Source organism: Ipomoea nil, unplaced genomic scaffold (genome assembly GCF_001879475.1).
Source record: "Ipomoea nil cultivar Tokyo-kokei standard unplaced genomic scaffold, Asagao_1.1 scaffold1576, whole genome shotgun sequence".
In the NCBI taxonomy this organism is placed as follows: domain Eukaryota; kingdom Viridiplantae; phylum Streptophyta; class Magnoliopsida; order Solanales; family Convolvulaceae; genus Ipomoea; species Ipomoea nil.
This window is the reverse complement of record NW_017618004.1, coordinates 245,967-259,083: the sequence shown is the minus strand read 5'-3', so window position 1 is coordinate 259,083 and position 13,117 is coordinate 245,967. Positions and strand designations below refer to the sequence as shown.

Below are 13,117 nucleotides of genomic sequence, written 5' to 3'. Positions count from 1 at the left end.
TGTTATTCAGTGTCATTTTGTATACACTGCAGTTTCAGTTGAACACAACTACAGTTTCATTTCGATATAACTATAGTTTCATTCGATATTTATAGACTCAAATATGTGAAAATGTTATTTAATTTAATTTTATATACACTATAGTTTTATTAAAACACAACTACATGATCATTTTGATATAATTACAGCTTCATTGTATAATATACACTCAAATATGTGAAATGTTATTCAGTTTCAGTTTATATACACTACAGTTTCATTTCACTATAACTACAGTATCATTTTGATATAATTGCAGTGTCGGTTTGGATATACTGTAGTGTCAATTGGTGTTTAATACACCAAACAAACGGACTCCGTTAACTCTAACGGCAGGCCGTTTCTTTACTTAAAGAAACGGCGCCGTATATGGGCCGCGGTGCATAATCGATTATGCACCGCGGTCTATAATATAACAACTGGGAACCAACACCACCCCACTTAGGCCACCCTTCCTTTCTCCTTAGGCCATCAACACCTCTATTATGAGTCCTAAAACCTCTCTTTTCTTTCTAACACACCATGACTTTTATTCTTCTTCGCCAAAATTTCACAAATAAAAATGGATCACTCTAATCTCTTGGACCAAGATCTTCTCAATAAAATAGCCCCCGGAGGCCCATGGCCTCATCATTATGAAGCAATCACTACATGAAAAAAAAAAAATGAAATTTACTTACAAAAAAAGTTGTAGGTAAATCAATGAAAATTCATAGTTATTATTCAATTTAGAAACATATTTTCATAAGTGAATCAATTAAATATGTAGGTATTAAGGTGTATTTACTTTATAAGTTTATATGTACATAAATTCATAGGCATATATCTTATTATAGTGAATAAAAAAATCGAGCAATTATATATTAATATGAAACAATTTCAAGTATATCAAAAAAATATTATTTTAATTAAATAATAATAATAAGGGAAAATTACTATTTTGGTCCCTCAATTGTTTCCAACTGTCAATGTAGTCTCTAGTTTTCAATTTCAACTAATTTGATCCTCAAAATTTTTAAAATTTCGTCAATTAAATCTTTCCATGGACCAAATTGATAAAAATTTAAAAATATGGAAATCACCATTTTGATCCCTGAAAGGGTTTAACTTATAAAATTTTAAACAATTTGATGATCAACAGGTTGTTGTGAATAATAGTCTGTCGTTGTTTGCAACAGCCTGTGTTAAAAAAAAAAAAAAAAAAAAAAAAAAAAAAAAAAAAAAAAAAAAGGAAAAAATTTCTATCATAAATATAAACAAAAAAAGAATAAAAATCAAAATGTACAAGTATGTTGGGCGTCGGTTGAGTTCAGCCCTTACTCAATTCAAGACTTGACTTACCATGGAAGGATGCGATTAAATGGTTACTGTTCACCTACTTATAACCAATTGTTTTTAAGAATGATATGACAATCAAATAACCAAAGAACTTTGTGGTTAAACGTGGGGAAGTAAGCATTGTGCAGTGCTGAGATCCATCAAAGTATTTATACGAAGAACATATAGTAAAATTTGAAGATAGCATATATAAAGTTTGTTGTGTTCTTGTATTTAGGGAAAAAAAAAATTCGTAGAAAAAGTTTAGAAGTTAGAGATAAAAAGTTGGTAGAAAGAATAAAAATCAAAATATTATCTTATAGAATAAAAATCAAAATATTATCTTGTAGCTCAATGGCATTTATGTGGTTCTCCCCTCATCACAAGTTCGAATTTCGATGTATAGACAGATACTGCATTGTAATAGAGTCACAAACCTACCATTAGTATTTACAAATGCATGTTGAAAAAATGTTGACCATTATTCTTTTTTCATAAAGAAAAATGTTATCGTAACTTTAATTTGCGTATCAAAATAAAATGTTATCATAACTTTGTATATCATAATTTTTATAGACTTTTAAAAATTTTTATGAACTTTAAAAGTCTATGAAGGTCATGATGAATATATCCCTTTTATTTTTATTTTTTTAAAAAGGACATATCAATTTGTAATTCTTATCATACTTAAGTAAGGGTGCGAAATGGATAAACTTTATTACTTTTTATTTTTAATTTGGTAAGTAATTTATTTATAATTTTATATAATACTATATTTTACAAGATTAAATTAATTTAGTCGAATCATATTTTAATAACTCAAACTTCTTTTATCTATGTCACGCCTTTTGATTAATTTTTATAATTCTATTTTGGAATTTATCAGTCTGATCCCCAGTCAAATAACCTATCGACTATCGTCTAAGATGTAGTAGAAAGCAAATCAATAACCCGACAAAGGTGAGTATGGTCAGATTGACAATACATGCATGCACCTCGTGAATAGGAATTATTATTATTATTATTATTATTATTATTATTATTATTATTATTTTGGTTTGATGGACGTAGCATTATCGTTGTGGTCATCAAATTTCGTAATATCTGATGTAACCATATTTCATTCAATCACATTAAAATTGATATTAGAAAAAATGTATTTTTTTCCCTGAATTATATATACTTGTAGTGTTGTTTCTCCTTGAATTATTCATGTATTCATATGAACTCTCTCAATTATTTTGAAATTGACAATTTTTTCATTTATTTTAAATGGGTTTTCGAACAATTAAAAATAAAGATAAAATAGGCATTTTAAGTCACTTGCTTACTCCTACAAATTATTGTTTATATGCGAAAATTATAATAAATATGAAAAATAGAAATTATTTACAAATATTATAATTACAATTTTAAACTAATGCTAATAATAGAATTAGGACTTCAATGTAAAATTAACATTAATAAATTATTTGTGTTTAGGTCTTAATTCTGTTACTAACATTAGTTTAAAATTATAATTCTAATATTTACAAATAGTGTCGGTTTCTTTTTCATTTATTTTGTTTTTTCACATATAAACAATTTATTTTTTTTGGAGAAGAAAAATTAAATGAAATATCTATTTTTCTCTTTTTAGCCGTTAAATGCCCATTTAACAGAATGAAAAAGATCACTATTTTTGAAATAATTGAGGAATTAATGTAAATATATAAATAATTCAGAAAGAAAAAACACCATAAACATATAATTTATGGTAAAAGTGGCATCTTGCATTGATATTAATTCACAACATACAAATACAAGATTATAACATTTATTACCCATTACGTTAACCCGTATCTCCTCCAGCAATGCTTCAATTTTTATTTTTATTTTTTGAAACAAAACCACAAAGAACTTATATATTTCTCATCAAGTCATTACACAAAATATGAAAAAGAAAAATGGGTTGATATCAAATCAAAATCGACTCTATAACAATAAATTAGCATTCCTAGCTAATAAGTGAGTCACAACATTAGCAGAACGCTTTACAAAATAGAGATTAACATTTGAAAATAAATATAGAAACCTATTAATATCATGAAGGATATGATCAAACCATATGGCGAAAGATTTTCAAGAGGCATTTGAGTGATAATTTGCTGAGCATCATCAATTTCAATGGTGACATGATCATAATTCTATCTCTTTAACCAACTCAATACTTCTCGGATAGTCAAAGCTTTAGCCTCCTTTAGTAAACCAGCTCCCATCTAATTACCCATCGCACTTAGCTTGCCGCCACAAAATTTCTCCGATAGTCACGTAAAATCCAGCTAATACCAATCCTGTTCATATCCTCTCAGACTACATCATCAACATTTAATTCTAGAATACCTTGTGCCATCAATGCTTAAAATAGGAGCTCCGGCGGATTGCAGCATCAACATTTAGATTAAAAAGTCTAAATTAAACACTCTCTTAGCCAAGTTAAACTCTCATACGGGAGGTTGTGAGTTCAAGTCTCAGTGGATGCGCTATTGATTCTCTGTGTTTCAGTAGGTTGATAAAGTAGTTATGAACATATACTGCATTGTAATAGAGTTAATAGAGTATACTCGAATTAATTTAGAAAAATTTAAAGTTGATCTAACTAAAAAAATTAAAATTAAAAAATATTTATGAATATAGTGTTATTCAAATTATTTTATCTATTATGTTTCATATTTTTGTCATTAATATTTTCACATTTTGATCACACTCAAGTATATTTTTTTGCTCCAATTCTAACTATCATGCAATCTATTAAAAACATTCTATTATAATTTATAATGTATTTTGTATTTTAATCTAATTATGACTGTTTGATATTTTGTAATTGACATTTCTATCATCATTTAAACTTCGTCCCCTCTCAAATAATTTTCTCGCTCCGTCCATACTTAAAGTGCGTCGGCCTAAAGCTTTAGGTGCGCGTGGTTTGTGTTCTTAAGGTGCTTTGTTTGTGTATACTCAATGTGCGTGGTTTGTGGTTTGTGTACTTAATTAAGGTGTGCAATTTTAATGCTTAAGGTCTGTCAACACGACACAATCGCACGAGAAGCAATACTCGCACCGAACACTTCCATATATATATATATATAAAAAGATAAGGACGGGATACAATTATACAAACCCACAATATAATACATACACTTCACGTAAATAATACACCGAAATGAAAGCAAAAGTATCCATACGACAAAGCAAAAACTCATTATATTTTGGCAGAATTTATGCATGCTGCTAATACAAACACACACCCACACCTCATCAACCACCGCACCGTTTATCAACACTTTACACAGGCACGCAATACTATTCCAGATATATTATTAATATTAATATATACATACATGATACATACATATATATATATATATATATATATATATATATATATATATATATATATATATAATGTGTATATATAGGTCTGTGTATATGGATATTATCCGTGTAGTGTTTTGATAAATCTCTCTCTCCCCTCTCTCTGTCTCTCTATCTCTCTAGACCAGAAAGTACATCTCAATATTTCCGCCATGGCGATTGTCAAAGCTCTTCACACTACGTTCGGAGTTTTTGGTATACTTCTTTCCTCCATATTTCTTTAAGAAACTAAATAAATTCTTAAATAATGAATTTAATTAATTACTGTATTCATGCAACAGGGAACATTACTGGCTTATTTCTCTTCTTGGCCCCAGTGTGAGATATTATACTCTTAGCTCTCCCTCTCTCTTCCCAATATTCATCCTTATCCTTATAGCATGTTTGATTCATAGAATGCTTCAAAATTGAATATAATTTACGGAAATGAATTTATTTCATTGTTTATTTTGATTTTTTTTTTTACCAGTAAAGTGTAATTTTTATCTGTTGTATATTTATGTTTTTATTCCTCAAACTAATCCAACATTGGTATATAATTTTTCAGATTTATTCCTTCAATGAACCAAATAATTGAATAAAAAAAAAGTCGTAATATAGTTAGCTTATCAGTTAATTTTAACTTATTTGACCCTATTAGATGTTTAACTTGGTTATACAATTTAAAATGCTAAAATTCAAAAAGTTGTTCAAAGTAATTTTTTCGATAAGCTTTTTGAGAATGTTATTTTGCATGTAATGAGCTATCACTTAACAACTAATTTACGATAGCTAAACTAATGAACCAAACACACCCTAATTTTTTTCACAATTCTTAAAATATCATTCTTTTAAATTATTGCTGGTAACGAGCTATTTTTGAGAATGTGATAACTTAAATCAAATGCACAAAAGATGTGCCTACAATTCAGCAAGGAGATTAGTCACTATGTTTTACGGTGAAAATTTTAGGTAAAAAAAAAAAAAAAAAAAAAAAAAAAAAAAACATTAACGCTGCTTCTATTTTTGGTAATTAATTTGTTATTAATTATTTGTCTTAGGATTACTTTCAAGAGGGTGATTAAGAAGAGATCAACTGAGGACTTTTCTGGAATACCATATGTTATGACACTACTCAATTGCTTGCTCTCCACCTGGTATGTCGTCTGTTCAAATAATTAATTATATTATATTATATTATATACTTAACTCCAAAGACAACTGTACTCTATGCTACTTAAAGATAACATATATGTATTGTGTTTACATATGTTTTGTTTTTCTATTTTTAGTAAATATAAAAAATAAGTTCAAATGTCATATAATTTTCAAGTTTGTTTCAATATATATTACTATAACATATCATTGGTAATAATAATAATTAAAAAATAAAAATAAAAATAAAAAGAGATGGGGAAATTTTTTTCACCCACACTACTGGAAATTATGTAATTTCCGACCACCTGAAAGTGATCTTATATCAAGTCGAAAGCTAAAAAGTGATCGGAAATAGCAACAAAAATTTTTCTGGATACCAAAAATGGTCGGAACAAGGCTTTCGACTTGATTTAAGATCATTTTCAGGTGGTCGGAAATTCCATAATTTTCAGCCGTGCCATTTTTTCTTTATTTTTCAACCTAATTTATGATCAAAATGCCCTTAAAGAAAAAAAAATTTTAGTAAGAGGCCGGAGGCCAGGGTGTTTTTTAGGGGTGATTTTTTTTTTTTTTTTAAATACAGATTATCGAGAATTAATTATAGAGAGAAAATTGATTTTTCTGAATCAGAAAATAAAATTAATTATGAATAAGAAAAAAAAAATTAATAATTTGCATCCCATAATTTGATTGACCAAGGGCTGATATCCTTTCTGTTAAAGGTGTTATGACTTTCATGAAAATTTTAAGAAATAGCACTATTATTTTACAAGAAAATTTTACAATGCCGTCTATTCTATATATAAAGTCGTACTTTGTGCTTTCTCAAAAATATATAGAGAAGAGCACAACTTATAAAGCAGAATGTACGACTTTGTAAAACTATTCTATATATGTAATTTGTATCTAGGGATGGCAATGGGCGGGGTGGGTGTGGGGATATATCCCCCGCCCTCGCACTCGCATTCCCAACTCATTCCCCACACCCACACTCGCGCGGGTAATGAAATTCATACCCCATATTTGTTCCTGCGGGGATTTTGTGGGTGCGGGTAATATTCAACCCGCAACTTTAATTATTAATATTATACTTAAATCTAATAAAAAATTTATACTACAATTCGAATTATCACATGAATTTTTTTATAAGTTTGAACATAACTCTAAAATTTAATAAGAGCCAATGAAGTTAGTCCTTAATTGGAACTAAAATTGTGTTGGTAGTATAAATTGTATTAAGCGATTACTCATTATGTTATTTGTGTTGTTCGTATTCAATTTTCATAAACAAAAGACTAAGACAATGAGATTATAATTCAATTGAATCCCTGAGGCACTAGCTCATAAAGAAGTTTAATTCATTATGCATTTTTAATTATAAACTTATATAATAAATGAATACTAATAACACACACATAAGTGCGGGTGCGGGGCGAGGATACCTCCCGGCACCCGCCCCCATACCCGCGCGGGTATACAAAATCTCCCCATACCCGCACCCATTACTCAAATTGTGCGGGTATGCGGAGAACCCATAGAATGCGGGTAGAATTGTCATCCCTACTTGTATTTCTAATTTTCCCTGAAAGGGCCTTTTTGCATTTTTTTAAATCATGAGATTAATCTTTAACCACTCAAACAATATTAAAAATAGGGAAAATGGCACTTCTTCCCCCTAAGTTATATACTTATAGCATTTTTTCCCCCTGAATTATTCAAGTGGCTGCTTTTCCCCTGAAATGTTAAATGGACATATTTACCCTTAAAATAAATATTTCATTTATTTTCCTTCTCCAACAAATTATGACAATAATTTGGTTCAACCCAAACAAACACTATAGCAACCAAACCAAAATATTCCAATTACAATTTAGAATCGAAACACGATATTTAGAGTTTATTAAAATCGCGAACCGGAACGGACGATTCATGTTCCGAACTGAAAAAATAAAATATATTTATTGTTAAATTTAGATTATTTAAAATAAAAAATAAAATTTTAAAATAAAGACGGTTCAAAATCACGAACCGGATCCAGAACCGCCGATTCACGATTCAAGATCTTTTTTTTTTTATTCATAATTTTAATAAATTGAAATCCAAATATTAGGTTCTAGATCTGAATCATAACCGGTAACTTTTAATTCAATTGCTATAGTGTCCGGTTCAGTTTGATCTGAACCGTGGTCATCCCTACGTATACGCGATAATTTGTTGGAGAAGTAAAATAAATAAAATGTTTACTTTAAGGGTAGAAATGTCAATTTAATATATCAGGGGGAAAAATCACCACTTTTAGAATAATTGAGGGGGCTAATGTGCTTACCTAAATAATTGAGGGGGAAAAAGTGTCATTTTCCCTTAAAAATAAATTGAAATGGAATTATAGTTTTTGCAAAACCCAAAAAAAAAAAAAAAAAAATGTTGATTTTGGTGTATGTTGGGCGGAGGCTAGTAAAGGGTCAAGTCTAGTAATGGGTGGCTAGGGGATTGTTGGGCAGACGCCGGTGAAGAGTCAAGTTCAGCACCCTGCCTCTCGAAAATGTAATTGTACGTATATAAGGAAATAAAGTTACGCATTCACTATGAGATATAGCTTTAGGCATAATAATCGTTTGATCCTAATAAGTGGTATTAAAATTAGGTCACGATAGCTTTTGATATAGTGATAAACGTTTAATCCTAACAATGAGATACCTATATATATATATATATATATATATATATATATATATATATAATAGGTATGGTCTGCCACTGGTATCACCAAACAACAAACTGGTATCAATCATCAATGGGACAGGAGCAGGGCTTGAGGGAATCTATGTGCTTATTTTCCTCATCTTTGCGCCCAAGAGAGAAAAGGCCAAAATCTCTGCCCTATTGGCTGTGGTGCTCTCTATTTTCTCTGCAGTCGCTTTGGTATCTCTGCTTGCTCTTCACGCCCATGCCAGGAAACTTCTCTGTGGTTTTGCTGCTACAATTTTTTCCATCATTATGTATGGCTCTCCTCTCTCTATCATGGTATGTATGTCTTATATGTCTATCATATCCTAGCTCTCAACATTATTTTATTTTCTTTTGTTTATTTTATTGCATCTTGGCATAATGTCCTGAAATATAAAATTTATTACTCCGTATTTGTGACATTGTTGTAAAAATCGGTCCACCTAGGCACCGACTAAGCGCGTCCCTAGACCGAGGTGATTTCGATCCGTCCTAGGCTGCTTTTAGTCAGTCAATCGATTAACGGGCCAACTAGACAACCTAGGCGTCGAGTTGGGTGCCTAACTCAGTCGAGTTGGGCGCCTAACTCAATCGAGTTGGGGGCCTAATTTGACCGAGTCGGTGCCCCACTCAGTCGATCGAGTGATTTTTTTGCATGCTCGGCTACTTCTCTTCTATATTTCTCCAACTGTGTACTCAACTAACCATCTAACATATGCATTTGACTAGTTTGGATGATTATAATAGTCTAACAACTCCTAACATTTACTGGAAAAAGTTGAGACAATATATTCGAATTACCCGGCCGCCTAGACGGGTGCCTAGGCACTAGGCGCCCCCGAGCCCCTAGTGCATTCTGCAACATTGATTTGTGATAAAGGTCCTGTTTGGTAAATGATTGTTAGCTGTTAGCTGATTGGGTTAATTAGAGGGTATAACTAGTTGATAACATTAGTTGATTGTAGAAACGTATTTGGTAAATTAGTTGCTAGCTGATAGCTGTTTGGTATAATTTCTTTTATAAAAAAGCTAATTGAAAAAGTTGCTTTGAGTAACTTTTTAAATTTTAGCATTTTGGAGTTACAAAATGCTAATTAGCCAAACATTTATATTAATGAAGATAATTTTTTGTTTTTAAAATTTTTTGATGCGTAGATGATGGTGATTAGAACGAAAAGCGTGGAGTTTATGCCATTCTTCTTGTCGTTGTTCGTTTTCCTGTGTGGTACTTCATGGTTCGTCTATGGACTCCTTGGCAAGGACCCTTTCATTGCAGTAAGTAATTATTTAATTAATTATTTGTATTCAATTACATTACTACATACTTACTTGATAAATAATATGTACGTAGTTCAATTCAAATGAATATATATATATGTTATGCACTAAGTAATATAAATCTCGGTTGGTTTATTATAAATTTTACAAAATCATACGATTATAAATTAAAAATTCAAGATTTAATGTTTAAATTACTAAGAACTAATTAAGAATCTTAAGTATAAATTCAAAATTCAAAATCACCATTTAAAACTTTATAATCTAGTCTAGTGGTATAAGTGTGAGACATTTTATAAGAAGTTTTATGTCAAATTATTAAAATTTTGACAAGAAAAACGTAAGACAAATGACAAAATACATAGAGTGAAACTCACATTGTTGTCGTACAATATTCATTATCTTGAAGTACACATACACTTACACATTTAAGTAGTACTCGTCACAATTTTTACAAGGCAAAATGATTAAATAAACTCTAAAACTAATAAAAAAGTAGGCTATTCAACTGAAAAATAAAATTAGATTAAACCCTTAAACTTGTAAAATAAGTGTAATTAGAACTTTTAACAGGTTATCATCCCGTAACTTGTGTTACGTAGTATTATATATACGTGACATATGACTTTTTTTTTTTTTATGATTTGGCACTAAATTGTACTCCGTATATTTTTAGAATTAATGTAGAATAATAATAATTTAATTTAATTTTGATATTTAAAAAATAATTAAAAAAGTGCTAACTTGCTAAAAATGCTAATTGTATTTTTTTTTTTTTTTTACAAATTCAAAAGTCTAACTACGGTTTAATGGTTTAATTAGTTTTTTTTTTTAATAACTTAACTGCGCTATTGCTACTGTTGACGTGTTTATTTGATTATTTTCTCTTTTTATAATATGTAATGTAATGTAATGCAGGTGCCAAACGGTGTCGGATCGCTGTTGGGAATGGTGCAGCTGATATTGTATGCTATATATCGTGGTAACAAAGGGGAAGGCAAGAAAGCTAACAACAGTGATGGTTGTGTGGAGATGGGGAATGGAAACAAAGTGAACGGTCAAGATGGAACTGCTTAATTACTTTTCAGATTATTTACTCAATCACAATGTGCTCTGCTATTTTATGTTTCTTTTTCTTTCAATTAATTGTACTAAAGCCACGAGGAGACCCAATTCAAGAGAGAGAGAGAAAAAAAAATGGAGAAAATGTTCAGTGGGCCACCAGCTTGATTGCTTTTAAGGGTAGAATATCATTTATTTTTATATAAATATCGTTTTATATATTTCAATAATTAGACTAAAAAAATTTTACCTTCATCCTTAATTAATATAGTGTTATAATGCATTCAAAAAATATATATATAGTGTTATAATACTACTTCTAATTATAAGAGTTACATTTAAACTCATATCATATTAAAACTAATCTATGTTCGCACTGAGCCGACTTAATTAAAAGGTAAAGTGATAGCTTTTCTATACGAGAGAGGGCTTTCAACTCCCGACCTATTTAAAAAAATGAAAGTGCATGGTCACTCACGTTAATAATCAAGTTGGTTCAATGTGGCACATTTAGGGTGTGTTTGGTTCGCACATAGGAATCGGAATCGGAATGGGTATCAAATACTTGGTAATGGTAATGGGTTTTGGTGAAAGTATTTAACATGTTTGGTAGTAGAGTGGAATGAGAATGGTTACTAATAGTAATGCTTGAGAATGGATAAGGGAATGAAACACTTATTGTATTTGGGTATGGATTTTTCAATTGATAGGGTATTTGATACCCATAGTAGTGTTCTAAAAATCTATCAACCAAACAACAACAATCACTTTCATACCCATTCCTATGGGCAAAACCCACCAACCAAACACACCCTTAGTCTTTTTTATGGTTATTATTTTGAATGGAAAAAATCGCGTCTTTCTAACATGAGTTGTAATTAAGGACGTACAATTTAATAACTTTTGAATATTGTAAATATTTTGTTGGAATGAGGTTCAAATTGGCCATCGAACTGCACACTATAATTCAACTGAACCTAAAAAATCAATAATTGGGTCCCTAAACTAACCAATTTTAAACAATTCTTCCAATTTGACGGTTTCCAACAGGTCAACAGGTCATCCTTCCAAATTAATTATTTTTTAAAAAATAAATTCTAAAAATTAATTATTAAAAAAAAAAAAAAAAAAAAATCTTCGTCTCCGGCCATGGAGACGAAGAGTTTCTTCGTCTCCAACCATGGAAAAGAAGAAACTCTTTGTCTCCATGGCCGGAACCAGTTTTTTTTTTTTTTTATAATTAAAAAATAATTAATTTTTAAAATTTATTTTTAAAAAAATAATTAATTTGGGATATGATCTGTTGACATGTTGGAAACCTTCAAATTGGAAGAATTATTTGAAATTGATTAGTTTAGGGACCTAATTGTTGATTTTTTTAAGTTCAGTGGCCTAATTACATTATCGTGTACAGTTGGATTGCCTATTTGACCCTTATTCCTATTTTTTTTAGCTATTAACAATTCAAATTCTCACCTTACAAATACACTAAACTCCAATAAATGCTCTCTTCCCCATCCAAAATCGATTGAATCATCTAACAAGATCATCTCTAATGTGTAATAGAATCTTGTAGTGAGTTATGTTTATGTCCAACATAACTCCATCCATCATAACAAGGTCTAATTACACCAAAGATAATCCCAGACAAGATGGTTAAAGATATAAATTTGTAACCACAAGTTTGAATTCCAGTGTTTTGGTATGAGCCGGTAAAATGACCACATTTATACCTGCCTAAAAATTTATGGATTACTGCAATTTTTACTTAATGATTTTATTACTAACGTTAACTATCCATTAAAATGAACTTTTTTTTTACATTGCCATGTAATGTCACTATTAATTTTTCAATCATTGGTCCACACAACTGTGTGGACTATACTATCAAATAATGTACATTCAGTATATTAGTATATTGTATTCAGAAAAGTACATTATTTGAGTACTCCTTTTCAATTAATGTACTTTTAATATATAAAAAATGTACATTGTATTCAGAAAAAGTACATTATTTGAGTACTCAGAAGGGACAGGATGGATTGATCCTGGTGGATCCAATGGCTGTAGGCGGGGTTGGGGGTTGTCGTCGCCGTCGTACCACCGGAAGCTACGTCGCTGCTCGCTGGAGTCGTGAGAAGCG

The 13,117-nt window shown here is 30.1% G+C and overlaps 1 protein-coding gene across 1 annotated transcript; it reads left to right on the top strand.

Moving 5' to 3' along the window:
• The first annotated feature begins 4,851 nt into the window (after positions 1-4,851).
• LOC109190384 (bidirectional sugar transporter SWEET1-like) lies at positions 4,852-11,133 on the top strand. Its single transcript, XM_019340848.1, has 6 exons — positions 4,852-4,965; positions 5,052-5,088; positions 5,811-5,906; positions 8,652-8,931; positions 9,790-9,909; positions 10,831-11,133. The coding sequence occupies exons 1-6, from the start codon at positions 4,923-4,925 to the stop codon at positions 10,987-10,989; spliced, it is 735 nt and encodes a 244-aa protein (XP_019196393.1). The 5' UTR covers positions 4,852-4,922; the 3' UTR covers positions 10,990-11,133.
• Positions 11,134-13,117: the final 1,984 nt, after the last annotated feature.